Source organism: Rhamphochromis longiceps, linkage group LG9 (genome assembly GCF_057381845.1).
Source record: "Rhamphochromis longiceps isolate RC_006_pf linkage group LG9, R_longiceps_female_GT1.1, whole genome shotgun sequence".
In the NCBI taxonomy this organism is placed as follows: domain Eukaryota; kingdom Metazoa; phylum Chordata; class Actinopteri; order Cichliformes; family Cichlidae; genus Rhamphochromis; species Rhamphochromis longiceps.
Genome location: NC_140565.1, coordinates 35,252,523 through 35,279,169, shown reverse-complemented (window position 1 = coordinate 35,279,169; position 26,647 = coordinate 35,252,523). Strand labels below are relative to the sequence as shown.

The following is a 26,647-nucleotide window of genomic DNA, read 5'->3' as shown; positions in this document are numbered from 1 at the left end:
CTTTATTCACATTGCTGCTATGTTCAGCGCTCCCGCTGACTCCACCTTCTCTCCAACAGGAGGAGGCCCAGGAAGAAGGCAGCCGGCCTCGGCCTGAAGGAGAAGGCCGTCGGCGGCATCGACCTGGAGTCGAGCGGCGAGTTTGCCAGCGTGGAAAAGATGCTCGCCAACACAGACGCCAACAAGTTCAGCAACTACCTGCAGACAGGCGCTGCTGACCTGGCAGGAAAGAGAGGTGGGGGCAGGAAACTGTGTCCAGGAAACTCCTGCAACCAAAACTTACAGTCAAAAAAATAAAAACTACAAATGAACCCAAATAAAAATATTTAAATGTTCATTTGTTTTAGTCATCGATAATAAACGTATCTGTTAGCAGGTTGAATTTTTCCCTTGATTTAATTCAAACTCTTTCTGTGAGCAGATGGTGACAAAGCAACAGGAGGGGAGGAGAAGGAGGGCGGAGCTAAGGAGGAGGCGAAGCCGGCGGCAGTGAATCAGCCCAAAGGAAAGAAGAACGCTTACTCCAACTCTGTCCAGAAGCTGACCTGCCCCTTCTGCCCCCGAGTGTTCCCGTGGGCGAGCTCGCTGCAGAGACACATGCTGACACACACTGGTAATGACCACGACACACACACACGAAACTGGTGTTGAGCACCGCCCCAGTGCCTGACTCCATGGAAACCTGGTTCTCGTTTGGTCTTCACCCAGGTCAGAAGCCATTCCCGTGTCCGCGCTGCGACGCCTTCTTCTCCACCAAATCCAACTGTGAGCGCCACCTGCTGAGGAAGCACGGCGTGACCCACAGGACGCTGCGACGCAACGGCGCCCTCGTGAAGAAAGGCGGCGACGAAGGCTCGCATGAGAGCGCCGGTCAGAGAACAACCAGTTTTTATCACCGTTACATCCACAGACGCGTCTCCCGCGGCAACCAACACAAGATGAGCTCAGAGCACTGATTGTTGACTGTCTCCCACAGAGAGCCAATCAGAGACGGAGCAGATGGCACCAGAAGCACAAAACCTCAGCAATACCGCTTCATCTACAGACTCAGGCCCCGCCCCCACCGCTGATAGCACCACCCACTGTGAAGGCAACCATGAAAGCCCCACCCACAAACCAAGCCAAGGTAACATTTTAATAACGAGTCGTGAAGGAAAGATTTGGTGTCATGTGGCAGGAAGTGGAGCTGAAGTAATCCAGGGCTTCACCTTAGTGCCAGAGTCAAACTGCAGAACTGCCCTGTTCCTGGAGTCTGCTGATATCTGAAGATGTTAGGCACCCTTTAAATCATCGCCTGAAGCTGTTTTTGTGCTGCAGGTTTCAGCCCGACTCCCGGACCTGCCGAGCAGCAGGAGACGGAAACCACACAGCAGCCGGACCAGCAGGGGGCGCAGGAGACCCGAGCAGCACAGGGCAAACAGCCTCCAAACAGCAGCAAGGTAACATAGCTGTGGGAACAGGTCTTTAAAAAGCCCAGCACTGAGATACAAACAGTATTTCTCTGTAAAGCAAAATTATGGAGTAAAATATACGTAAACTGCAGATTACACACACATTCGGCTCACAGGATGTAAGATCGACGCTATATTTAATTTTGTTTTTGTGGTCATTCAAACCTTCAACCGTCCACCAGAGGGTGCTGCAGCACCTTCAGCAGCCTGTTCTTTTCAAAAAAGGTCAATAAAAAAAAAAAAGACGCCTCACATGTCATGTGATGATGTCATAAATGTTAAAACCCTCCTCCAGGTGGAGAGCACCGACGATGACGACTGCCACAGCAACAAGAGTCTGGACCTGAACTTTGGCAAGAAGCTCATCGACTTCAAACTCAACACGTCATCTTCAGGCTCCGCCCAGGAGGAGCAGTCCTCTCAGCCCTCCTGCTCCTCCTCCTCTTCATCTTCATCTTCATCTTCATGTGGACCCGCTACCTCCACTCCCCAAGTAGCGCCCGAGAGCCCAGAAGAGGAGAAGGACACACCCGCGTCCTCCTCGTCTTCCTCGTCCTACAGCCTCGCTGCAAAACAGCAGCCGGACTACAAACATGTCTGCCGAGTGTGCAAGAAGAGTTTCCGCTACGCCACCACGCTCGCTCGCCACGAGAGGGCACACCTCTCAGAGGATACGCCGACTCCACCTCTACCAACAGCGGAGGAAGCCACTCCGGCAAAGGAGGAGGAGGAAGAGGCGGCGCCGGAGAGCAAACCCGGCGATGAGGAGAAGGAGACAGAGATGGAGACAGAGGAAGGAGCAAAGGGAGGCGACAGTGAAGGAGGCGACAGTGGCGAGTCAGAGGAAGAGGAGAAGGAGAAGGAGGAGAGGAGCGACGAAGAGGCATCAGAACCAAAGAGCCTGGAGGGCGGCGAGTCATCCGGAGGACGCGTGGACAAGAGGAAGAAGATCTGCAACGTGTGCTCCAAGAGGTTCTGGTCTCTGCAGGACCTGACCCGGCACATGAGGTCACACACAGGTACGACACACCTGAGGTCACACACCTGAGGTCACACACAGGTACGACACACCTGAGGTCACACACCTGAGGTCACACACAGGTACAACACACCTGAGGTCACACGCAGGTACAACACACCTGAGGTCACACGCAGGTACGACACACCTGAGGTCACACACAGGTACAACACACCTGAGGTCACACACAGGTACGACACACCTGAGGTCACACACAGGTACAACACACCTGAGGTCACACACCTGAGGTCACACACAGGTACGACACACCTGAGGTCACACACCTGAGGTCACACACCTGAGGTCACACACCTGAGGTCACACGCAGGTACGACACACCTGAGGTCACACACCTGAGGTCACACACAGGTACGACACACCTGAGGTCACACACCTGAGGTCACACACCTGAGGTCACACACCTGAGGTCACACGCAGGTACGACACACCTGAGGTCACACACAGGTACAACACACCTGAGGTCACACACAGGTACGACACACCTGAGGTCACACACCTGAGGTCACACACAGGTACGACACACCTGAGGTCACACACCTGAGGTCACACACAGGTACGACACACCTGAGGTCACACGCAGGTACGACACACCTGAGGTCACACACCTGAGGTCACACACAGGTACGACACACCTGAGGTCACACACCTGAGGTCACACACAGGTACGACACGCCTGAGGTCACACACCTGAGGTCACACACAGGTACGACACACCTGAGGTCACACAGGTCACCTGTGGCTGTGAATGTTGTGGTCTTTTTGTGGTTATACATTTATGACTGTCTTTGTTGTTGTTACCTGTACTGTCTTCCTCGCTCTGACTCCTCGCTCGTCCTGCCTCCAGGTGAGCGTCCTTATCAGTGTCAGACCTGTGAGAGGACCTTCACCCTGAAGCACAGCCTGGTCCGGCACCAAAGGATCCACCTGAAACCCCGCGGTGCTGACGGCTCCTCTGGCGCCAACGACGACGCCGGCAGCGAGGACGGTGACTCCTGCACCCCGACCCCGACCTCCACCTGCCCGCCCTCAGAGAACGAGAGTGAGTGCGGGAGCGCCGCAGCCGGGATGAAGGAGCTGGAGGAGGAGGACGTGATAGACGAGGGGGAGGAACAGAGCCCTTCGAAACCAACAGAGTCCGGTGGGGACTCGGATCCTGCGACCGCCGTCGACTCGACTCCCAGCCGCCAAGCTACTGACACAAAGACAACTACTAGCGCCGAATTGACATCTGACCCAAACGCCTCCAAAGACCCCTCTCACTCCTCCACCAACTGCCCGCCAGGGGAAGCGGCAGCAGCCACCCCCACCCAGGGCTTTATCCAGGGGCTGCTGGAGATCCACGCCAAGCCCCCTCTGGAACACATCCTGCCCAACGGAGAGCCTCCTCTGGTGGGCGTGGAGTGAGGGCGAACCCCTAACCACAACACCGCAGTGCCATACGGTCGGAGAGACGCTACACCTTTGATGACGATGCAAAAACCAGCCCTGAAACCCTTTTTGATAGAGAGACGAAATCCTCGTTTTCTTGAAGTGCCTTACTACTAGTCCTAAAAGATGTTTTTGCTATATCTTTATCTGCATTATTACGGAGAATGGATCTAATTTTTATAGCTTTTTATGATGACAATGATTTACATAAGATTTTTTTGTGCGGGGGAATCTATATTTCAGCAATAAAAAGAATAAAGTTACGATTTATTATTGTTCTAGATTTTTCTTAGAGAAATGATCAACTTTGGAGACGCCAAGAGACAGACAGAGACTGAGACATGGCATCTGCCATTCTTCTTCGGTATTTAAATTAAGAGCTGGACGTCGCGACACACGTGTCTGAACAATATGCTTTCACAACGTTTCGGATTTCCTAAATTAGAAATTCACCAACCGCTTGTCCGGTTTGACCAGTCGATATTTTTGATATGTTTTGGATAAAACTGAAGAGCGAGGCGACAGCTGCACGGCTGCCGAAGCGGCCCAGATTCACCACAAAGACCACCACCGTCAACTGGCGGCCGCCTGCCACCGTGTGACCGAGGTAGCTTTTTTTCTGTTTTGTTTTTGTAACTGGAAAACGCCTCGCCGTTGTTCCGACTCTTGGCCGGCTCGGCAAAACACAAGAAAACATTCACGAACTTCTCAAAGTCGCATTTCTGTGTGAAGAGGAACTCTTGAAAGGGCAGAAAATAGTGTTTGTGTTCTCCGTGTTTCTTCTTCCTGTTTTTTTTTTTTTTTAAACCCATCACACTATTGATCCCTGAAGCCACCCTGTGAGTCGGCCTGTGTGTGTGCTCATAATTTCTCACTCATAATCATTCTCAGTTGATTCCATGTGTGTACAGAGAGTTAAACATGAGGCACGTGATGCTCGAGTATTTTCTGTTTTTCTGCATGTGTGCGATTACCAGTGACATTTAGGTGTAGGGATGGGAATTCATTTTCGTGGATTTTTTTTATATATATGTAACTGAACAAATCAAAAGGTTTTGTGTTTGTGTATGGGTGTGAGTGTGAGTGTGAGTGTGCGCGACTCCCACCTGTCTCTCATCGTCACCCCCTAGTATTCTTATAGGGTTTATTACAGGGCCTCCAGCGTGCTAATGTGTAACGCCGCTAATACCTGACTTAGGTTCAGTTTACCTCAACTTCTGCTTTTTAACTGCAACCATTAAAGCAACCGACGAGCAGCTCTGTAGGCAACCCTTTAAATCCTATGTCTTCCTAAGCTGGGCTAATGCTCTGCAGGCCAGGTTTCTACTGTGGGCCAAATCAAAGCAAGCCAGGGCTAACTCATTAGTGTAGCTTCAAACACGGCATGCACACTAACCCAAATAGAAGCTAATTTAGTAGAACATAGAAATGGCAAGGAATTTGTTAATACCACGGTTAAAAACCGGTATGATGCTAGCTAGCGGTATTTTACCTACATTGGCATCAGCTTTTCTTCGGGAGCAATTAGACATTAGAAAATGTTAGAGTTAGTTTGGAAAAACTGACCAGAGCAGGCAAGATGATAAAAACCCTAAGATATCAAAATAGTAAAAAGGTAGTATTAGATGGCAATAACTGACTATAACAAAGCTAGCAACGGATTAACTTGGTTAAATAACTTGGTATGGTTAGTTGGCCCTTCTTATCTCTAATATAAGCTTAGGTTTTCTTATTGGGTTCCAACATATCGCCCACAGGCTAAAAATGCTACAGGCTAGCTAGAATTAACCAGCCTGCCCAGACTTGTGTTTACTCTGTTAATGTTTTGGTTTGGTTAGTTAGCTCTAGCTAGCTCTGATTACAAGGTTGGGTTTTGCTAATTGGATCCTGGGACATCACCTACCTACTGGGTAAAAACATATCTTAACTAATATTAACTGACCGGATTAGATAAGACCAAACATGACTAAGCTAGTTAGCAGGATTTCTAGCTAAGTGTCAGCCTAGCTAGTCCTCTTACAGTATTATCCGTGTTTCTTGAGTTGGCCCTGGACTTGTTTAGCACGGCTTGTCCCATTTTACCCCCACCTTTTCTTCTGAAAGTACATGAGGACTTGTACCTCTTTTGTGTTCATCTGTGCTGATACAAAGAGAACAACTGAAAACGTTCAGTTTCTATTTGACATGTACTTTGCTTGTGTTTTGGAAACTATGTAGTGAGAGTTGGTTAGGGCTGGGCGATGAGGCTAAGAATCTGAGCACAATTTAAAAAACAAATAAATAAATATCAGTTGATAGTTGTTATTGTGAAAGCTTGTTCCTGCAATTCGGGGGGAAATGTATTTGTTTTCCATAGGTCGACGTTTCAAGTTATGTATCTTGAAATTTCAAGATCCTGAAAAGTAACTTGAAAGTTAAACTTACCAACTCAAAATTTCATGTCTTGATATCTCTGCTTTTACTGAGCAGTAACCTTAAAAATCAAGATACTCAATAGTACTATTCAATTTTTGAAATATCTAAACTGAACTGTTAAAATTTTGACACACCTTTTACCTGGCGATTACTTTTGTTTTATTATTTTATTATTATTATTTTTTCCTGAAGGAAACAAGCTTCCATACATAGTTACTTTAATATAAATCAGTGCATTATTTATTTGAAGTTTAAAGGCCCGGTGCTTGAAAATGTTGACGTTTGCTGCTGGATAAGTCGTATGGAATTGAGGGTCTGCGTCTACTAACAACACTAGTTTGGGACTGTAATTACTTTCTGCTATTTGAAGAAAAAATAATGCCTGATGTTAGCTGATCTGTTCATTCTCCAGATTATAAATTGCCAAATGTAATTTCCAAACTACTGAAGCAGAGTTACCTTTCTGAGGATATCTTTGCCCTTCCAGCATTCGCAAAACCATTATTGAGCTTTTGTTAAATTTTTATTGAGTTCATACTGTGATAACCTCTGTTGCTGTTTTATCGCCCAGCCCTAAGGTGGATTTGTGGTTAAGAATTTGGCATTATAGACAATCAGTTCATTTTCAAAATGATCCCTTTAGCTGTACGTTGAAAGAGGAGCTAAATGAAGGGGTGAGAGGGATGGGCGGATGGGTCGGTTGGAGTGGGGGTGAAATCACGACACTATTTTGTGTTCCCGAACTGTATTACCCGCTGCACAAACACACACAAATAAAAGGGCTAACGTCACCCCTGGACCAGCCTATCCAAACGAACCCATAACATCAGGGCTATTGATCCTGATAGCATGTATATGTTTTCTTTTTCATGTAAAGATTGATAATACTTAATAATCTTGTACAGATTCTTTTTTCTTTTTTTTTTTTTTTAAATATCAAGCAACCTCATAAGCAAATCAAACCTCAGCGGCTCATAACGGAACTGTAGGCCAGCAGCAGTCAGCCATTTACTCGAGATATATTGAACAACCACAACTGAGCTGACTTGTAGCTGCCGTTAAGTGGCACTAACAACTTCCAAAACTACTACTACTATTAATACTATTAGTAATATTAGCATGGACTGTCGTAACACAATCAAGAGAGAAAGGGAGTCAGTTTCCTCCATTCTGTAATGTTTATATTTTTGTCAATACATCAAATCATTTGGGCCTCACAAACGTTTAATGAAATTTAGAAAGCTAAAGTACGATAAAAATGTAGAATTTCCCTTTTTGAGCTGTTAATGAATAAAAATTTAATATTAGTTTCTTTCAAAGCAGAGCGAGTCCCAATACAGCATTCATTCCTCCGTTATTTTTAGCAGCTAACATCTCATCTAAAGCTGTGAAAACTACAACTAAAATTTATACATTTGCATTTAGATCATTTTGATTTGGAAAATACGAAGATGATCAAAAGCGTTTGTTTGGCTTTTCCTCCTGTTTTAGTGCCTTAGCAGTTATGTTGTTGCTCAAAATTGAAAAAAATTATTAAAGCTTGTAGGCTAGTGGCTAACAATAATCCATCATGCTAGCTAGCTTACTAGCTTGTTTATTTTTAGCTTAGTCAGCATCGATTGATTAACGCATTTGAATCATGTTTAATAAATTTAAAAAACAAACAAACTATGGAGCAGATTATGGAAGAAACTAGCTAAAAGTTAGCTAAAATGCTAACACCCGGTCTTTTTTTTTTTTTTTTTTAAATAAAGATAGCGTCGTCTAAATAGTTTGTCAGCGGCTTAAAATTTTCCATAATTGAAGCATTTCCTCAGAGTTTAATCGAATGTATCAGCATTTCCATAGATTTACTTCAGTAATGTTTTTTAAATGAATTTGTTCCTAAGATAGATTGGTGATTTTTTTTTTTTTTTTTTTTTGCAACTTTGCCACTCTAGTCAAAGCGAGTAAAGTTAACCATGATGCTAATCACAGTTGAGTTAATAAGTTTCGTGGCCGGGAGGAAATCCTCCCTTTCTCTCTGAACTGTTTCCTGTTTTGTTAGCTCCCTCTGTGCTCCCTCTGGATTACGTGTGTGTGTGTGTGTGTGCGCACGGCCATATGAATACTGGACTTCCATTCGAATGCACGTGGACTGTTTTTAAATGTATTTATTTGGAGCCCAGGCGAGTGTGTCTGTGTGTGTGTGTGTGTGTGTGTGTTTAGTTTCTACAATGACTTGAGAAGAAGCCATGTATTAAGAGTATCACATTTATGCTGCAGAACTGTTTTGAGAAACTGATGGTTTGTGTCGTGGACTAACCGGCTCACCATAGGTGCAGCGGGCCGGGGTGCGAATCGGACTAGCAATAAGAATCCCTCTGAATCCAAAAAGCTTTATGTAGATCTCCTGTATATGAGTTGAGAACAGATTGTTTGGGTCTATTGGTTTTATTGTGTTGTTAGTTTTTGTTTCTTATTTTTTTCTCTATGATATATAAATGCGTATAAAACTGTGAAAATCCATTGTGTTCAGTTAAAGGGTGACTTTTAGGTTAGGTTTTTGTTTTTTTGCATGTTAATCTAATTTGTTCAATTATGGATGATTTCTCTTTTCTCATCACTTCTTGTGCTACACACACACACACACACACACACACACACACACACACACACACACACACACACACACACACATACACACATATATATATGAAATTATATATAACCTCGCTCTCAGGGTCTTTCACGAATCCATATTCAAAATGCTTCATGTTCTTATTTCCTGAGTTGCAACTTGTCCTGATTACGTTGTCTCTCTTTTTTCTTTTTAATGAGTCAGAACTGTCAATCACTACATTTAGCACTTGACTGTGAACTCGTCAAAAACAAATGTGTGGTTGGATTAAAAGACAGACCCCCCCCCTCCTTCCACACACAGATATTTGGTTGAAGTCCTCCTCTGGTTCGGTTTCGCCCTCCTGTGTAATGTTGCGTCCCGGTCAGAGGTCAAAGGGAACGTCAGAGAGGAGATTTCTAAACACACTCGCACAAATGCTGGACCTCAATCAGAAAGCATTAAGACACAATCGTCTGAAAAACGTTGATTTCTTTTCCTCTGTGGTGGTTTCCCTCGTCTGTCCTCTCAAACATGACAGTGTTTCACAAAGTCAAGAGATGTAAACCTGTTCTGTATTCAACCCAATAAGAGAAAGCAATAAAGAATATATCAAGGAAAGGTGTGTGAATCAAAGACCGTCCACGGCTTTTTTGTCACAAGTGTTTAAATGACAGTTTTAGGAGGCAAATGTTATGTAAAAAAAACAAATTCCAGTCTAGTTATTGTAGAAAACATCTGATCTTATTCAGTTCATATTTACACTACATTGCATTGTGTTCTTTAACGCTGTAGTGTAGTATTTTTGTGGGATAGGAGGGTTTCTATCAGATTCCTAAAGTTTTATTTGTCGTCTGATAGACATACTTCAGTGTTGAGTAAAAGTACAGCAGAGGACGTAGAGTTGGTACTCTTTTCTGCATCTTGAAGGACCAGAGTCCCTGTAGAAGCACGTTTTGCCATGAATCTATGGATATATCTGGGTGATGACACTGAAGTGTCAATCTGAATGATTAGAGATCAATAACTTTAACATCTGAATCTGGCATGTACAGAATCATCGACCAAATCTGACGAAACAAACTTTTAAAGTTTCCTTGCACATGCAGCCACACCTTAGGCGAAGGTCTCGGCCCACGCCACATTTCTTTGCCTGGGAAATGGAAGGAGCCGTTTACTGAAGCATCTGCAAACATACGTGAAGCCACAGCATATGAGACAAAAACGGAGTAGAGAGACTTCTCAAGAAGTCCGCAGCCTGAACTCTGAGGCAGCTTTCTTTCAGGAGCAGCTCTCCAGCCTTAAAGGACATTCAAAGCTTTTCTTTAGCTTTCAGCCGTCTGTCGATGGCGCCACACTGCTTCAGTCACGCTGAGGTTTGGGCTCTGGGGGGCTGATGATGGACTGCAGTGCAAAAGAAAAAAACTAAACTGACGATCAGACTCTTTCCAGATGTTACTGCACGCGACAGTCTGATGGTGCTTTGTTCATAATGCCATCAGATTTTAACGAGATGTCCAGACTAAACCCAAACTCTCCTTCATACACGTCGATGGTTGGAGCCAAACATTTGAAATTTTCGCCTATCAGTTAAAAATGTTCTGGTACAAGAACTGAAAATGGAAACCGGGACGCTGTGTGATCCTCGTGCTGACAGGTGTAGCTCAGAGCAGCTCTGCTGGTTGGAGGTTCGACTCCAGGCTGCAGTCATGAACCCAAAGCTGCTGAACGTTAGATAAAAGTCCTTCAGTGGCTGAGGTGTGTGTGAGGACATGGATGGAACTGACAACGGATTTTCAGTTAAACCTTTATTAGCTGCACACAGACATGTTGGATTTCATGACATTAAAACCTGTTCATGCACAATAATTCATCTTTATCTTACAGAATATACACCTCACATTCACCCCACAAACACACAGCGGTGCAGGCTCTGGCCCCTCCCACAACAGCTGATATCAGAGCGATATCAGGATCACCTGTGCAGGTAAACCCGACCGCATGAAGGTGTTAGAGCCGCAGAGGAGGAAGATTTTAGCAAAAGCAATCATCATAAATTAACACATCCTGTTAACATTTAAGGTGGAGCAGCAGGGATCGGGCCACAGTAACACCACCTTTTCTTAACCCTGGGGGCGGCATGCTAGGATGCTCTGTGGCGTCACACTCTCACGGTTTCCTGCAGCAGGACACTCGTGTGCACGTGAACGTACGCGATGATTTGCGTCCCGTCGAGTCGTCTCCTCGCCACGGAGACCGGGCTCACACGGTGGAGGGCTTCATCAACGCCTGCTCCCCAAACAGCTGCTTGAAGTGAGCCACGTGCTCCTCGCAGTGCTCACCTGGGTTGAAGGCGGGGCTTCCCCTGAGTCGCTGGTTTCTCTGCTGGAACGACCTAAACACCGTGTAGAACAGCATCTGGTCTCCGGTCTGCTGCGCCGCGTCCAGGAACTTCCGCGCAGACGCGTTGTCGTGGCCACCTGCGCCGGGAGAAACACGTCAGGGCGAGTTTGCGTTAAACACATTCGTGTGTGTGAGGGAGGAAACGCCTCAGGATCAACGCACCGACGCTGCGGATGAATCTGAGCGCGCCCAGAACCTGCTGCTTCGACAGCAGAACCTCGATGATCTCGTCGTTGGCCGTGGACAGACGCTGTGAACGCAAACAGGAAGTTTACAGCGATGAACCAATGAAATGACCACGTGAAGGTTTTTAAGCTTGTTTGGTACCTTCAGCATGTCCAGGGACAGCTGGTGTGCGGGTGGGTACGTGCTCTCCAGAGACAGCAGCAAACACGCCTGAGAGGACACAATTCAACAATGAGACACTGAAACGATGGACGTAACCAGCACGTCGAGGAAGACGAGCTCTGCTCGGGCTCAACGGGAGATGAGGGGCGTCGACAGACCCGCAGACTCGGCGTCTCAGGATGAGCTCCTGGTTTGAACTCACCAGAGGTTTGGAGTCGCTGAGGACGTGGTACTGCAGGAACTGGTGCAGCATGTAGAACAGGTTGTGTTGCACCAGCGTCTTGATCACCAGCTCGTACAGGTAATGCTGGAAAAAACCATTACAGGTGTTACCAGGACCAGTAACAATCCCAGCCTGCTCGCGTGGCTCTGCTGAGTTACCTGGACGGTGATCTGGAACTGGTTCAGAGAGCGGATGTACTCCATCAGCACGGCGATGATGAACTTGTGGGAGACGCCCTGCGGGCACAGAGCAGGAAGTTCATCACATCACCTGGCTTGAAAACGTTTGGGTGGAAACTCACAGGAGCCCGTGCGGCGTACCTTCCTCTCCGTGAACGAGGACAGGACGTGCGTGTACATGTCCGACTGGTCGATGACGGCCTGAGTTCTGACCGGACGCTTCTGGGCGGCGCTTCCTCGGCTCGGTCCGGACTCCATCGCCTGCAAACGGGGAAAAAAAAAAAAAAAAAACCCTGTTAGAAATCAGATCAGGTGACTTTAGGGAGCAGGAAGCTCCGTGGGTGCCTCACCTGAGTGTAGCTCTGCTCCGCCTCCAGGTAATCTTTGTACACCTGGTTGAGTTTGTCAAACACGGTCGCCACAACAGGAAGACTTCCCTTCTCGCCGACCTCCAGAACTGCAACACAGACAGAAGAGTGGGACTTTGGCTCGTGGCACAGCTCGCCGTTCAGAGGAAATAACAGCATGAATGTGCGAACTACAGGTCCAGCTGCTGCCTCAGATTGTGCCTGGTGTTACTGGTTTCACTGGTTTCTACATCCCCTCAGTCCTGGCTCACAGCTTATTTTATGTTTTACGGAGCATCGAAGCAGAAACGTCGACCCAGAGGAGCAGCTGGATCCTCAGGTGAGTCGCTCTGGTTTTCTTCATAACCAGAGCGCCGTCTCATCATCAGCTTCGATTTCTGATCAGAGTAAAGACGAGCGGCGGTTAGATACGCACTCTGCGAGCAGACCGACAGGATGACCATCTTGCACTCTCTGCGCCGTAACAGGAAGTCCATCAGTTTGCCTTTGTCCTGCAGCAGGTTGACTGTGGGCGGCAGCTTCACCTGCAGGTACCACAGGTAACCTGAAACAGCAGAAATGATGCTGTGGATGGTGGAACAATCATTTTTAGTCCGTTCACAGAATTGTTGTTTGACTTGTGTGCGAGAAAATGAAACGTCTCTGACGTCGGGCTCAGATAAAACAGGATTTCCATCAGGGCTGCTCTACTGCAGGAGACGCCTGGACTGAACTTCAACCCCACCATGGATTCACCCTGAACGTAGCATTAAGTGTATTTTCTCCATTGTGCGTTTGCGTTTGCTCACCTTCGCTGGCGCTGATGATGATGTCTGGCTGGAAGACGCTCCAGGAGGAGGAGTCTGGAGTGACGCTGAGGAAAAGAAACGCCTGAGACTGGCAGCGAATCAAACATTTACTGTGAGGAAAGGATACAGAGCTGACACGGCACCGGAGGCTGCGAAGGAACGGCCGCCGGCCCTGCGGGGAAGACGAGAGGACGGTGAAGAAGAAGCACAGCTTCACAGCAGAGCGTCACCTTCACGACTAACTAAGCAGCATCGTCGATAAACAGCAGAGGTCTGCAGTCGGTGCCAACCTCACGCTTCGGATTCTAATCCCAGCTTTCGATGCTTTGCTCCTCTCAGCTTCACTTCTGTTTCACAGCTACTTAAAGGCGCAGGTTCGATTCTGTGCTCTTCTCACGGGTGCCTGTAACTCCTCTGCTGTTAATCACATATTTCCTGTTCAACTAACTCATTTCATCTATTCAAAGCTGAACGTTTGCAGTTCGATCACATCTTGATTCATTGGTAGCTTTCGTGCGTACCTGACAGCGGGATCCTGTAGGGGTGGATGGACCTGGCGGGCAGGACGGGCTGGTGGATGTTCAGGGCACAGTCGGGCTCCTTCAGCTTGATGTCGAAGATCAGCGAGGTCTGAATGACAGAGCATGAAGCCGGTTTAACAAAAACACCTGAGATCATCAGCTCCACCGTGCCCGGCGCCTCAGAGGAAGGACGGGGCTCTAACCTGCGAGCTCTGGTGATGAACCACCACCAGGTTGTCGACGATGTTCAGAGCGAACTTGCCCGTCGTGTTCAGCTTCAGCACGTGACTCTTCTTACAGGAACCTTCCCTGAGCCACACAGAGGGAACACGAGAGCCTGGATTTAAAGCGTCAACGCGTTTTAAAGCTCCAGTCCAGCAATCAGCAGACGCTGCGGAGCGTTTACCTGGACAGGTGGTACAGCACCACCTCTGCACTGGGACTGTTGGCCGTCCTCGAGTGATGCTTCAGGTACATCACGTACAGCTGACCATAGCTGCAAACACATAGTTAAGTCATTGTTGTTGTTTTTTTAAGTGCAGCACAAACAAAAGAAAATAACCCAGCCTGTGAATTACATGGTTGCCATGGCGATGTCTCTCTCCGACAGGCTGAGTTTGGCAGGTTTGGGGACAACCGGCAGCTCGATCTCAAACTTGGACATCTTGGACATGGTCCCGTTCTGGAACAGCAAAACAAAGTTTCCTCACATCAGCTGACCTCGACTGCAGGTGAAGCCACGCCCACTCTAGAAATGATCCATTCAGGATGCACAATGAAGCGATGTGGATGTGCTGCTGCACAGAAACGGCCTCTAAACCGACCAATGAACGCACGCACACTGAAATCAAAATGACGAGCTTTGTGTTGCTATAGCGACGTGAGTATCCGCCTCACCCTGAAGGCGAAGGGCTGCAGGATGTTCCCCTGCACGGTGGTGGACAGCAGGATGACGGCGGTCTCGGGGCAGTACTGGTACCAGTTCACGTTGATGCTCTGACTCTTCAGCAGCTTCAGGCTGCGCTTGTCTGGAAACACCTGAGCACACAGGAGGTCATGACATCACAGCTGAACAGGTAAAGCTCAGGTGAGCCTGAGGCACACACAGACACTTTTCACGTTTATCGTCTTAAATGACGAGAACCAAAGTGCCAGGCATCAAACTGATGTCACTTCCTGTTTGTCCTTGTAGAACGCACACATGGAGATGAGACGTTTCAACAGGTCAAACACTGAATTGTTCCTTTGAACTCTCCAATCAGAGGACATTGTATGAAGATTTGAGTCACATGACCACGCAGAGCCGAACACTCAGCACAGCTCTCTGTGGGCGAGCTGTTCGGGTTACCTGGTAAAACTCGATTCCCTGGTCGGTTATGAAGACGACCTCGTTCCAGTTGGTCCAACAGAAACCTAAAATGCTGGCGTTCTTCGTCTGCGGAGCGACACAAACATCATGAGCCCAGTTCGTCCGTCAGCAGACGGCCTGCAAACAGCAGGAACTGCAGCGTACCTTACACTCCTGACTGAACTCTGTGTGCGGGTAGTCGGGGATGAAGTTGATGAAATCCTGCCAACACAAAAACAGCGTTCGCCCGGATCAGAAACATTCAAAACAGAAACGTCACATTTGAAACCATCGCTAACCAAGCATGCGTGACCTGCATGACCAGAAGGAAAAAAATAACAAACATTTACAATAAAAACTGAACTTCCAACAAAAAATTCAACATTTACAAATAAAAAGGTTTGTATCATAAATTCTCCACTAGAGGCACAGTTTTATCAAATAAGTGTGCAGGATTTTAGAAACGAGACCACAATGAGGCGAAATAAGGCAGGAGCCCCGCCGCTCCTCTGCGCCTATTAAGACCATGTCTGAGTGTCCCTGAACTCACCACAGACTTGGAGGTTCTCTGCACAGCCAGGATCTTGTTACCGATGGAAAACTTGATGCATTTTACTTCTCCTTTATCGTCCATCCTGACGAGTCAAACACACAGTTTACATAAGCATTCCCGTTTTACTGATCTAAACACTGCCAGTGAACGCATCGCTCCAGTTTCGGCCTCTCCAGTCACTCTGACCTCTGACCTGAAGGCTTTAAAGACCCAGCAGCAGCATGAAGCCGAGAGTTTCAGTATCTGGGACAAGTTATTCAACTTTCAGAGCGTCGTCAGGCATTGGGGAGATAACCTAAACCCACTTTAGATGGAACTTGCACACATAAAGGAGGGGGGGGGTCACAGGGAAGCGTGGGTTTGAGTTGAAGAACACCTTCCAAAGCATACCCAGCTGTGTGCAACGCCTTCATTAGCATCTCCAGGCCCGGCTTCAACCACCAAGAATAACCCAGAGCTGTGAAGGTTTACCCTCATGTGGCGACAGGTACAAATAAAGATTAAAAACACGGACGTGCTTTATCTTTAAATCCACGAACCTGAAGGCGACGCTGCTCTTGTCATCAGGACCTTTAACCACCACCCCGGTGGCTCCACCTGAACGCACTGCGAACACCTGGAGAAAGAAAACAGATGTCGGACAGCTGCACACAGGTGTGTTTAATATAACACGCAAACACCAGAGCGGTGTAAGTCTGAGCAACTTTTACTGACACAAGAGATGAAAATGTCCTCTATCACTCAAATATGGCGAAGAAGAGGCCACACCTGTAAAAACGAACCAAACAAAATGAAGCATGTTTGGGAGAATTTCACGTCAGCTGATCGTGGTTCAGATTAATCGCAGTTTAATAGCAGCTGACAGTGAGTGAAGTCCTCCGGGTTACTTCTTATTTTTCATAGTCAGAGCTTAATTTAAGCCAGTTAACATCCTAAATAAAATAATCAATTATTAAATATGTTTTAAATAAACTCCACTGTCACATTTTACCGGAAATGTTCCAGTTTTTGAACTTATTCATTTAAATCCGCCGGCAGAAGTTTTGCTAGCTGTTAGCCGTTAGCTCACCTGCTTGTTGGCCTCGTCGAAGAAGACGTTGTTGACGCTCGAGGCATGTTCGAACTGCACGGGGTTCTCGCTCAGCTCCAGGTAATGCTCCTCGGCCATCCTTCGCACCTGGCCGCCGCTTTATTTCGCAGGTTTCCGCTCGGTTCTGCCTCCAGACTCCGGCCTCTGATCGCGGAAGAAGAGCGAAGCAACCGGCCAGAGACACGACTTCCACTGCAGCCTTCACAATAAAAGCAGGAGTTTTATTGTTAGATGTTCATATCCTCTGAGGCTCTGTATAAAACGGAGGTGGCTTCCAGCAGTGGCGTTGTTGTGGGAGTTGAGCTACTGCCTCTTGCAGGTCACTGCACAGTCAACAATACTGGTGCTTATTATTTTTAGTGTATCACTTTATATGTTAGGAGATATTTTTATTCTCCTTCATCTTTTTTCAGTTGCTCCCTGTAAGAGTGACCACAGCAGATCATCAGCCTCCGTGTCACTCTTTCCCTAGAATCAACCCTCTGTGCGTCCTCTTTCTCTACATCAGTGAACCTCTTCCTGTTTTCCTCCTGCCTGACAGCTTCATCTTCATCATCCAATGTCCAAGTTTTGGGCAAATCAAACAAGCGGATCATAAAGAAGGAAATTACTTTCCCCCAGCTCGCACAGGGGTGCTCAGCAATTGGGTGCGAGAGACAAGATCAGAAATGTCTGAGGCCGTTTTTCACAAAGTTAAAGTTGTTCAGTGTCTTCTGCACGAGTGAGGGGAGAGCGGAGCAGCATCTGTGAAGCAGATTTACCAACCTGACCTCATCTCTTACCAACAGCTGTGGGCACCAGCAGAAGCAATCTTCTTCCAAAGAGTGCGTGGACTCCGCCTGAGAGACAGGAAACGGTACTCCACATTACAAGGTGCAAACCAAGGTGGTTCAGCATGTGACCAGGACGCCTCCTCCTGGATGTGGATGGGTGCCTGAAGATGGATGCAGCTGACATGGAACACCAGCAGGAATATTTGACCATCTCCCAAACAAGATCCCGTGTTTGGAGCAGGAATCATAATAATCAGATAAAAAAGGAAAGCACCCGTTGAACACCTGTTTACGAGAGATGTGATCAGCTTATCAGCCCGTTTATGTTTCGTCACACTTTTAATGTTCACTACAGGACTAGTCCTGCTTTAGGACACTTAACGTGGATGTTCTTGATTTATTAGCATCCCTCCAAAGTAAGGTCAAACTGGAGGGCAAAAAACATTTTATTCTGAAGGCCATCAGTTTACACAGGAAGTCCCCCTCACACAAAGTCATGTGACAGATCATGTGCTGGTTAGTGTTTACTTCCCTTGGAGCTCCTGAGTTCTCACAGATAAGGATTATGTTCTTACAAAATAAAAGCCAACAAGAAGAATTTTCCATGTTTGTGTTTTATTCTGAATTTGCACCATGAGACCAACATCCTGTTGAAAACCCGACATTACTGTTGAAGCTAGCAGCAGACAGCAGGGCTTCCTGCAGGCACACCTGCTCTCCTCCACTGTAAACATCTGAAATCAGCAGACCTGTTCATAACGTTTCATTCTCACTCTTGAACTTCCTGCTTTGACCCAACCCTCCATGCCTCCTGAACACAGGAAAACAGGAGCTTTAATGTTTTTACTAGAAGAAAAATAAATTCATTTGATTTTACAACAGTGAGGTTTCAGCTGATTTCTACTTCTTTCTAAAGTTTTTGAGGGTAAATCTGTTTTCCTGCAGCGTGATGGTAATAAGAGCGCCTCGGTGACGCAGCAGCTCGTTTCCCCCTGAAGTCGGGTTTTAATCTACGAAGCGTTTACAAAAACACACACTGCGAGCAGCGTGGGACAATCTTAGCAGGAAGACCCGAGCCTCAGGAAACCGCCTCTGATCGTCTGACGCTCTGACTTTAACGTCCAATGCGGTTAAACGTTAACCCCGCCCCCTCACTCTTCCCGTTTACAGGAAGCAGCGAGTAGGGTGGTGGGTTGGAGGTGCCGAGGCGTCGTCCTCGTCCTCCGTTCATCTCTTTTTCGGATTTGTCTAAAAACACGGCGGGATCATGAAGAATCTGCGAGCTGTGCGGGCGTTAGTCATCGGCGTCGGGCTCTAAAGGGGGGCCGCCGTCCTCCGAGGTCACCGGGAAGGTTTTCTTGCCTCGTTTCTGGATGTGGTCTTCGTTCCTCTTCTCCAGCGCCACGATCTGTCGAGCAGAGAGACGCCGCGTGACTCCAGCTGCTTCTTAACCACACAGTGTTGAACTTTTTCTCTAATTTAACGACCCCACGAGAATTTAACCGGCACCAAAACATCAGACAACCCTGATAACTGAGGATCATCAACCTGCAACATCTGCGTTACCTCTGCCATGAACTCGGCCTCGTCCTCGGCGCCCACGGGGATGTTCAGGCCGGTCACGGCGTTGAAAAGGTCATAGGTGCTCATGGCCTCGCTCACGCCTCTCTTCTGGAAGAACTGGAGCGACAAACGATTTAAATAAAAACGAGTGAAATCGTGAGTCAGGTTTAAATTTCGTGATCCAGCAGAGAGGAGACGGGCTTACCGTGGAAACGTTCCTGCAGTCTCTGAAGAGGAACTCCAGACCGTGGGGGTGGGTGGGCTCCACGGACTGACTCACGTCAATCAGCCACACCTGCAATGAGAGCGAGGGTGACTGATGACATCACAGAGGGTAAGAGGGGGAGGAGGACAGGTAAAAGCAGGGCAGCTTAACTCCCTCCCGATTCTGCCCCCTCTCCCCTCTCTCCTCCACGGTCTCACTGAACTCTGTCTCACACACACACACACACACACACACACACACACACACACACACACACACACACACACACACACACACACACACACACACACACACACACACACTCTCTCTGACTCACTCACTGGCCTGCACCAGTTACCAGTCACTTGTGGAGCATTGGACTGCCATTACCTCATAAGACTTTGTTGTTACACTTTCTCTTACCGTACATTACCAAATCTCCATTTGCACTATTTGCCTATTTGCACTACTCTGCCTGGTTTACACTCAATGTCACTTACCCATTATATTGTATATTGTATAGCTTTCTGTTATATGTAAAATTGTATTTATTTAAATTTTTACTTTTTAATTATTTTACTTGCATTTTTAATCACTTTTATATTTAAATATATTTAAATGTTCATTTGCTATTTATCTAGGGTTTGAGAGTAACGCAATTTCTATTCTCTGTATGTCCTGTACATGTGGCAGAATCGACAAATAAAGTTGACTTTGACTTTGAGCTGTACCTTCCCTTCGTGCCACAGCATGTTGTATTCGCTGAGGTCGGCGTGGACCAGGTTGCACTCCTGATACAGCTGCTGCATCACCTGCACGGGAAGACGGCGAGAAGCCGCTGTCAGACGTCTTCTTCTCAGACTCAAAATGAAACTGAATTTAATCCTGACAGAGACGTCTGCAGGAGAAAGGAATGAAAACAAAGAAGCGGACTTCCTGTGGGCGTACGTACGTGGAGGACTTGGTAGTAGGCGTTCTTCAGGTCCTCTGAGTTCAGCATGGCGTCTTTGAGTTTGGGGGCGGGGACGTGGTCTTTGCCGATGAACGACATCACCAGGATGTGTTTCTTCAGCAGGACCACCTCCGGGCACGGGATCTCGGCCTTCTTCATCCTGAAAGCACACAGCCGGGGTTTAGGTCACGGAGCGGCTCCCGCCGCCCCCCCGTGGACTCCACTCACCTGCCCAGGTTGTGCATCTCCTTCTCGGCCCACAGACGGATGATCTTGCGTGGGTTCAGTTTGCTGAAGCGGTCCTTGAAGCGGTAGTCGTCTTTGATGTAGCGGTCTCTGTTCTTGAACTCGTTCAGCGTCGTTTTAAACACCTTCAGCACCACCTCGTCTGGGACGGGCTGCTCCTCCAGGCTGACGCACACACGCGCGCAGACACGCACACACACGCACACACGCACACACACACACGGACACACGCACACACACACGGACACACGCACACACACACGCAGACACACACACACACAGACACACGCACGGACACACACGGACACACACACACACACGGACACACGCACGGACACACGCACACACACGCACACACACACGGACACACACGCACGGACACACACGCACGGACACACGGACACACACGGACACACACACGCGCACACACACGGACACACACGCACGGACACACGGACACACGCACGGACACACGCACGCACACACACACGGACACACACACGGACACACACGCGCGCACACACGCGCGCACACACACGGACACACGCACACACACGGACACACACACGCGCACACACACGGACACACACACGCGCACACACACGGACACACGCACGGACACACACACGGACACACACACGGACACACACACGGACACACACACACGGACACGCGCACACACACGGACACACACACGCGCACACACACGCACACACACACGCACGCACGCGCACACACACACACACAGTAAATCAAACACCACCTGTGGGCAGGTGTGCGTTTCCCGTCTCAAAGCATTTGTAACCTCGCGGCTGATTTTCCCGCTCACCTCCCTCCGTCGGCGTGGAACACCACAGACTCCTTCCCGGTGCTGATGCAGCCGTTGATGTTTTCCAGCACGCCGGCGTTCACCATCTTGTACATCAGCAGGCGAGTGCGAGGGTCCACGGCTTGCTCCTGAGGAGAGAGGAGGAGGAGTCAGAGAGCTTCAGCATCCTGCAGCGGGCGGAGGGCGTTTCCATACGTACGGCGGTGGAGTGCTCCTTCTTCTCGTGCAGCCTGGCGCTGCGTCTCTGCTCGCTGTAGCAGTGCCGCTTCAGGGAGTTAAACACCTGATTGGACAGCTTCAGGTCCATCCCCAGGCCGTCACCGACGTGGACCTCCGGGGCAAACTGGACGAGGGAGAACAGCACGCAATGAAAACGGCGGTGCGGCTGATACCTGCTGTGTTAGAGACGCACACACTCTGTTCTCCACCTGCTCCACCCGGAGCTGCCCAGCAGCTACAGCGTCCCACTTCAACCTGCCGTGCTGCTGAGGCCAAAACGAAGCTTTGAAAGCCGAGCAGGCTTCATCTGAGCGACACGAGAACTCTTTTTGTTTTCAGACAACGATCTACAAATCAGATATTTAAGCAAAGCGAGCTCGGCCATCTTACGTTGTCCATGCGTGCCGTGTTCTTGCGGCCGCAGGTCACTTCGTCATGTTTGGTGGTGATGTTCTTCCCCTTCCCCGTGAAGCCTTTCCTCGGTGTGGTCTGAGGTTTGTCTGAGACGAGACGACACACACACACACACACACACACACACACACACACACACACAGAAAAGGATGATGGTGAAGTTGAGACAGAGTGTAAAGAAGCTCAGCGACTGACGCGTCAGGCCGCCGTTTGGCGCTCTGACGTGTTGCTGTGATTTTGTCCTCCCCTGCAGGCGTCCTACCGGCTCTGTAGGGGTCGTGTCTCGTGTCCTGCCAGTCGACCTCGTCCCCGGAGCTGTCGCTGTCGTCGTACGGATGAACCATGCGGTAGTTCTCGAAGGAGATGGACACTAAAACAGAAACGTGTCACACTTTGAATTAAACTTTATTAACCGCCGTTCACAGACACGCCGACCGTGGCGCCTTCAGAACTTCAACTGCTTCACATAACCCGAAGCTTTCTGAATCACCTTTGCTGTCCCCGTTGAACTTCTTCTCCTCGCGCCGCAGCTGGTCGTCGAACTCGCGGTCGAACTGCATCTGCAGCATCTGGGCGAGCATCAGGTCGCTGGTGGTGTCGGGGGCTTCGTCGGGCAGCAGCTCGGCTGCAGGACTGAGAGACAGACGCGTTACCACCTGAGAACCTTTTAAAGCTCTTGATTTACTGACGACAGGAACGTTTGACGTTAACAGGACGGAAACTTTTAACCCTCAGAAGCTTCAACGGGAACTCTTACTCAGAGAGCGCCGGGAAGACGGCATTCTCCTCGTCCAGCTGCTTCGCCAGCTGTTCGCTCATCACCTCAGCGAGAGAGCAGGCTGGAGCCGCCGGGGCCGCCGAACCCCACGGGCTCTGACAGTGACAAGGAATAGACACATGAAATGACTGAAGGACCTCCAGAGAACGCCCCACATGAGTAATCAGAGTACTTGGATCATGTTACTGTCATTACGATTACCTCAGGTTTCTTTGATCTTCACAATAACAAACAAACAGTTTTATACTAATTCACTGTTTATATTCACACACATTCTTTAATGTTCCACAGATTTAAATGGATATTTATTGTTTTTACTTCTGTTTTACACATTTTATTATTTTATGTGTTTATGGTGAGCTTTTATCTTTTGCATCATATACATATATTATTTTATATCACACTCCCTTTTTGTGAAGCGTGTGCAGTCCAACACGGGACTGTATGACATCATTTCTCTCCTGATACCAACAGTTTCTGGATTGTTTTCTGGAATCTTTGTTATTGATTATTTGGTCAAAAAATAGTCCAAAAATCCCCCAAAATGTCCTGATTTACTCTACGGACGTCCCCCAAACTCAGGATATCTTAATGACAAAAACTATCTGACAAATTATCAGAAAGAAAAACAGAAGATAAGAAAAATCTGTCATCATAAAAACTTTTTCTTGATTATCAGCTAATAAAATTCAAATACTGGTGCAGTCAGAGCTTAATGAGCTGAAGTTTAAACTGGTGGAAACGGAGTCGAGAGTTTAGTGTTTTTTAAATGTTGGTTTTTCACAGATGGATGTTTCTTATTTCCTCGAGTCCGCCTTCAGTCGAGCCTCGGTGCTGCATGAACAGGTGAGTCAGGAGCTACAGGTGGGGCCTGAGTCACCAGGCACAGAAGAACATGTTCAGACATGTCTGAAGCACAGCTGGTTATTATTTACAGTCTGGGGCAGGAGTGTTAAATATAAGGCCCGGAGTCCACAAATGGCCCGGCAGAGGCTCCACTCTGGTCCACCGGACTTTGGAAATTATGGAGGACTTTTAACTGGATTTCCTGAAGTTTCACCGTTTTCCTCACTGACTCAGACCCCCTCACGAGCCACTACAGCACAGTAATTATGTTATAGACCGATAACTACACTTCCTGTTTACTGACAGTAAAACAAACACTGTTTTCTGATTACAGGACAGTCTGCGCCTCCGCAGCTCCCTCTGTAGCGTCACTTCTGTTATAGTTCAAGCCCACAGGCAGCTGATTTCTCTGTGACGAAGGAAAACTGATGTTACAGCTGAAACTCTCCCGGACTCGATGTGAAGCTAAACCTTTGGCTCACGAAACGTTTCCGGGATAAACAGGTGGAATCTAGAGGTGTGTCATCACAGAGGCTGTCTTGGCCCGGTCCAGTCCGGGTCAAACCGGCCAGCCTGTGGTCTGAGCTGAAGCATCGGTGAGCTCATCTCCTGCTTTAACCACCAGCTGACAGGCTGTTATCTAAAATAACACACAGCTCGGTGCTAACCCGGTGCCTCCCGGGTTATCTGCAACCAGAGCCTTTAAAGGAAACAGCCGCCATGGTAGCACTGGGAGCGGCTAACAGCAGCCGCGGCCGCTCCCCGAAGTCTAACCGATAACCGCGGCAGGAGAGCCGGGCAGAGGAGGGACCTACCTTCGGTGTCTGCGCTGTGACTCCTGATTGATCCATGATGATGACGATGATGATGATTATAGATCGATTCTCTCCGCGGGGGGTGAATGATGGCTAGCTGCTGAGCTAACGTTAGCTTTGAAACTTCCAGAAAGTAAGGTGAATAAAAACCTCCACGCGCTGTGACACCTGAGCCAAACTGTGCTGGACACTTCCGGAACCGCGACAGAAATAATTTACGAGCCGGAAACAGAAGATTTTTTAATAAACCAACGGCTGTAAGGAGGCAGAAGAGGCCGCACAGAGGAGCTTCACAGAACAGTTGACCCTTAGCACGACAGGAAGAACGTCACTGTTCAACTAAGACACTACTGCCCGCCTTCACAATAAAAGCCCTCCCACTTTTAAATTAATACGTTTCCAGAACTAAAATCTTCTGAAATCCAAATGTCTGCATCTTTAATCTCAATGTTTAGTTGTTTTCTTCCACTCCATTGATTTAAAATCGCCTGGAGGTCAAAAAGTCACAAAATCTGAAAAAAAATACGCATGAGCATCAATTTATTTAAAAAGTAACACAAATCAAGCTTTTTTCCAGTGATGTATCATTTTCTACTTTTAATATGTTATTTTCTTTTTCATTTATTATATGAAAATAAAATAAAAGACAAATAAATGATTTAGCCTCAATAGCCAGAAATGTAACCACCGTTTACCATCAGCTAGCAGATATCACATCCAACCCAGTAATCTTGTCCCAGGCAAACTGGGTAAACTGGTGCCCGGACGTGTGCCCGGAGCAGACCCGGGACACCCTGGACAGATTCCATCTCTCAGCTGGGCTGGAAACGCATCAGCGCCCCCTGAATGAACCGCGTATTAAAAAGAAATCAGTAAAAAGACGATTAAAGATGAAACTTTTTAGAATATAATAAAACATGTTAACAATCAAGCAGCTAAATCAGTTAATAAGATTATTAATATTTATATTGAAAATGATATATTAGCACGTGTGTGGTGTGAAAGGTGAAATTTTCGATGTGAAATAAAATTTAAAAAAATGACGTATTTGAAAGCTTCATCATCTCTGCGCGTTCCGCATGCGCGTTCAGACTGTGCGGCTGCGCGCACGACCTACAATCTGTCAGCACAGGTTGACTCGCGAACGCGCTTCGCTGTCACAGGTGTGTAAAGTCACGCGGTGTTTACATTAACCAAACCGGAAGCCGCCCAAGTGGGACTTAAAAATAAAAGCAAAAAATGAAACAATCAGAAAATTGGATAAAATAATCGTTTTTATTTGTTGCAGGAAGGTCAAGGTCAAGGTCAAGGTAACTTTATTTATACCCAAAGGCAAGGTAAATTTGCTTTACAGAAAAATGACAGCATTTGGCATCCCTTTAAAAACACACATACCTAGTAAATATATAAAACTCACTGTGGCACATATATAGTAGTTTTGATATTTCGAATCAAAAACAGTTCTTATTTAATTCAGTGACAGCAACGGGGACAAAGCTATTTTTATAACGCTTTGTCCTGCATCTCGGAAATAGAAACCTCCGTCCTGAGGGAAGAAGCTGAAATTCACCCCTTAGAGGATGGGAACCATTTTTAAGGATTGATAAAGCCATCCTCTGTACCTGCTTAGAGTACAGGGAGGCTAAACAAGACTGTGGCTCACCTATCAGACGACTGGACCATCTCACTATCTGATTCAGAGAGTTTTTCTCTGTGACAGAGGTCTGACCGAACCATGCCACCAAACAAAAGGATAAAACAGACTCAATAAAAGAACGAGAAAACAAAGTTAACATTTTTTGGTCAATGTGGAAATGAACAAGTTTCCTAAGACAATAAAGGTGCTGGTGACCCTTTTTACAAACTGATTTGCAATTTTGATCAAAGTTCAGTTTTTCATTGATTATGGTCCCAAGATATTTATATGATTGTACTTGCTCTATTTTCTGACCTTTAATTAAAGTGACTCCGTGCCCATTTTGTTGTTTCCTAAAATCAACAACCATGTCTTTTGTTTTAGATATGTTCAGCTGGAGATAAGACTCCTCCCACCACTGAACAAAGTCATCAATGACTGGGCCGTGGTTAATTTCACCCTCTTTCAGTAAGCTGACAATAACAGAGTCATCTGCATATTTAATAATGACCCTGTTTTCATGTCTGCTCTGACACATGTTTGTATAGAGAGTGAATAATAAGGGCGATAGGACGCACCCTCGAGGAGAACCTGTGGAGGAGAACACTGGGTCAGACA

At 47.4% G+C, this 26,647-nt stretch overlaps 3 protein-coding genes across 5 annotated transcripts in view; 1 reads left to right on the top strand and 2 right to left on the bottom strand.

Annotated features, from left to right (window-relative positions):
- rreb1a (ras responsive element binding protein 1a) overlaps positions 1 to 9,568 on the top strand; it is a 53,650-nt gene extending 44,082 nt beyond the window's left edge. For all 3 annotated transcript variants that reach the window (XM_085417604.1, XM_085417605.1, XM_085417606.1), the window contains 7 exons: positions 60 to 235; positions 422 to 613; positions 709 to 870; positions 977 to 1,126; positions 1,318 to 1,439; positions 1,747 to 2,470; positions 3,335 to 9,568. In XM_085417604.1, coding sequence (XP_085273730.1) covers positions 60 to 235; positions 422 to 613; positions 709 to 870; positions 977 to 1,126; positions 1,318 to 1,439; positions 1,747 to 2,470; positions 3,335 to 3,894 — 2,086 coding nt within the window. In that variant the 3' untranslated portion in view covers positions 3,895 to 9,568. The remainder of the gene's footprint in view (positions 1 to 59; positions 236 to 421; positions 614 to 708; positions 871 to 976; positions 1,127 to 1,317; positions 1,440 to 1,746; positions 2,471 to 3,334) is intronic.
- A 1,157-nt stretch (positions 9,569 to 10,725) lies between these two features.
- rmc1 (regulator of MON1-CCZ1) lies at positions 10,726 to 16,964 on the bottom strand. Its single transcript, XM_085419429.1, has 20 exons — positions 16,733 to 16,964; positions 16,203 to 16,279; positions 15,661 to 15,745; positions 15,276 to 15,332; positions 15,111 to 15,197; positions 14,660 to 14,800; positions 14,341 to 14,444; positions 14,169 to 14,258; positions 13,966 to 14,071; positions 13,763 to 13,871; positions 13,369 to 13,413; positions 13,242 to 13,295; positions 12,869 to 12,997; positions 12,436 to 12,542; positions 12,227 to 12,346; positions 12,065 to 12,142; positions 11,886 to 11,990; positions 11,663 to 11,731; positions 11,498 to 11,585; positions 10,726 to 11,412 (listed from the first exon to the last, which is right to left on the bottom strand). Exons 1-20 carry the CDS (start codon positions 16,829 to 16,831, stop codon positions 11,195 to 11,197), a joined length of 1,968 nt encoding a protein of 655 aa, XP_085275555.1. The 5' UTR covers positions 16,832 to 16,964; the 3' UTR covers positions 10,726 to 11,194.
- Positions 16,965 to 18,121: 1,157 nt separating this feature from the next.
- Positions 18,122 to 24,723, bottom strand: riok3 (RIO kinase 3 (yeast)). The gene is made up of 13 exons (XM_085419430.1): positions 24,394 to 24,723; positions 22,712 to 22,827; positions 22,445 to 22,587; positions 22,217 to 22,324; positions 21,931 to 22,040; positions 21,521 to 21,664; positions 21,322 to 21,449; positions 20,475 to 20,657; positions 20,247 to 20,406; positions 20,026 to 20,106; positions 19,295 to 19,384; positions 19,093 to 19,206; positions 18,122 to 18,934 (listed from the first exon to the last, which is right to left on the bottom strand). The coding sequence occupies exons 1-13, from the start codon at positions 24,427 to 24,429 to the stop codon at positions 18,821 to 18,823; spliced, it is 1,527 nt and encodes a 508-aa protein (XP_085275556.1). The 5' UTR covers positions 24,430 to 24,723; the 3' UTR covers positions 18,122 to 18,820.
- Between the last annotated feature and the right edge of the window lie 1,924 nt (positions 24,724 to 26,647).

What these genes read in the sequence shown, in the direction of transcription:
- rmc1 (XM_085419429.1), bottom strand. Translation starts at nt 16,831, where the DNA reads ATGGCCGAGGAGCATTACCTGGAGCTGAGCGAGAACCCCGTGCAGTTC. An exon ending in AGAGAACCTCCAAGTCTGTG is followed by an intron (nt 15,333 to 15,660) that starts GTGAGTTCAGGG and finishes TTGTGTTGGCAG; the next exon opens with GATTTCATCAACTTCATCCC. An exon ending in AGTTCAGTCAGGAGTGTAAG is followed by an intron (nt 15,198 to 15,275) that starts GTACGCTGCAGT and finishes GTCGCTCCGCAG; the next exon opens with ACGAAGAACGCCAGCATTTT.
- riok3 (XM_085419430.1), bottom strand. Translation starts at nt 24,429, where the DNA reads ATGGATCAATCAGGAGTCACAGCGCAGACACCGAAG. An exon ending in TCACAGCGCAGACACCGAAG is followed by an intron (nt 22,828 to 24,393) that starts GTAGGTCCCTCC and finishes TGTCACTGTCAG; the next exon opens with AGCCCGTGGGGTTCGGCGGC. An exon ending in AGGCCGAGTTCATGGCAGAG is followed by an intron (nt 18,935 to 19,092) that starts GTAACGCAGATG and finishes TCTGCTCGACAG; the next exon opens with ATCGTGGCGCTGGAGAAGAG.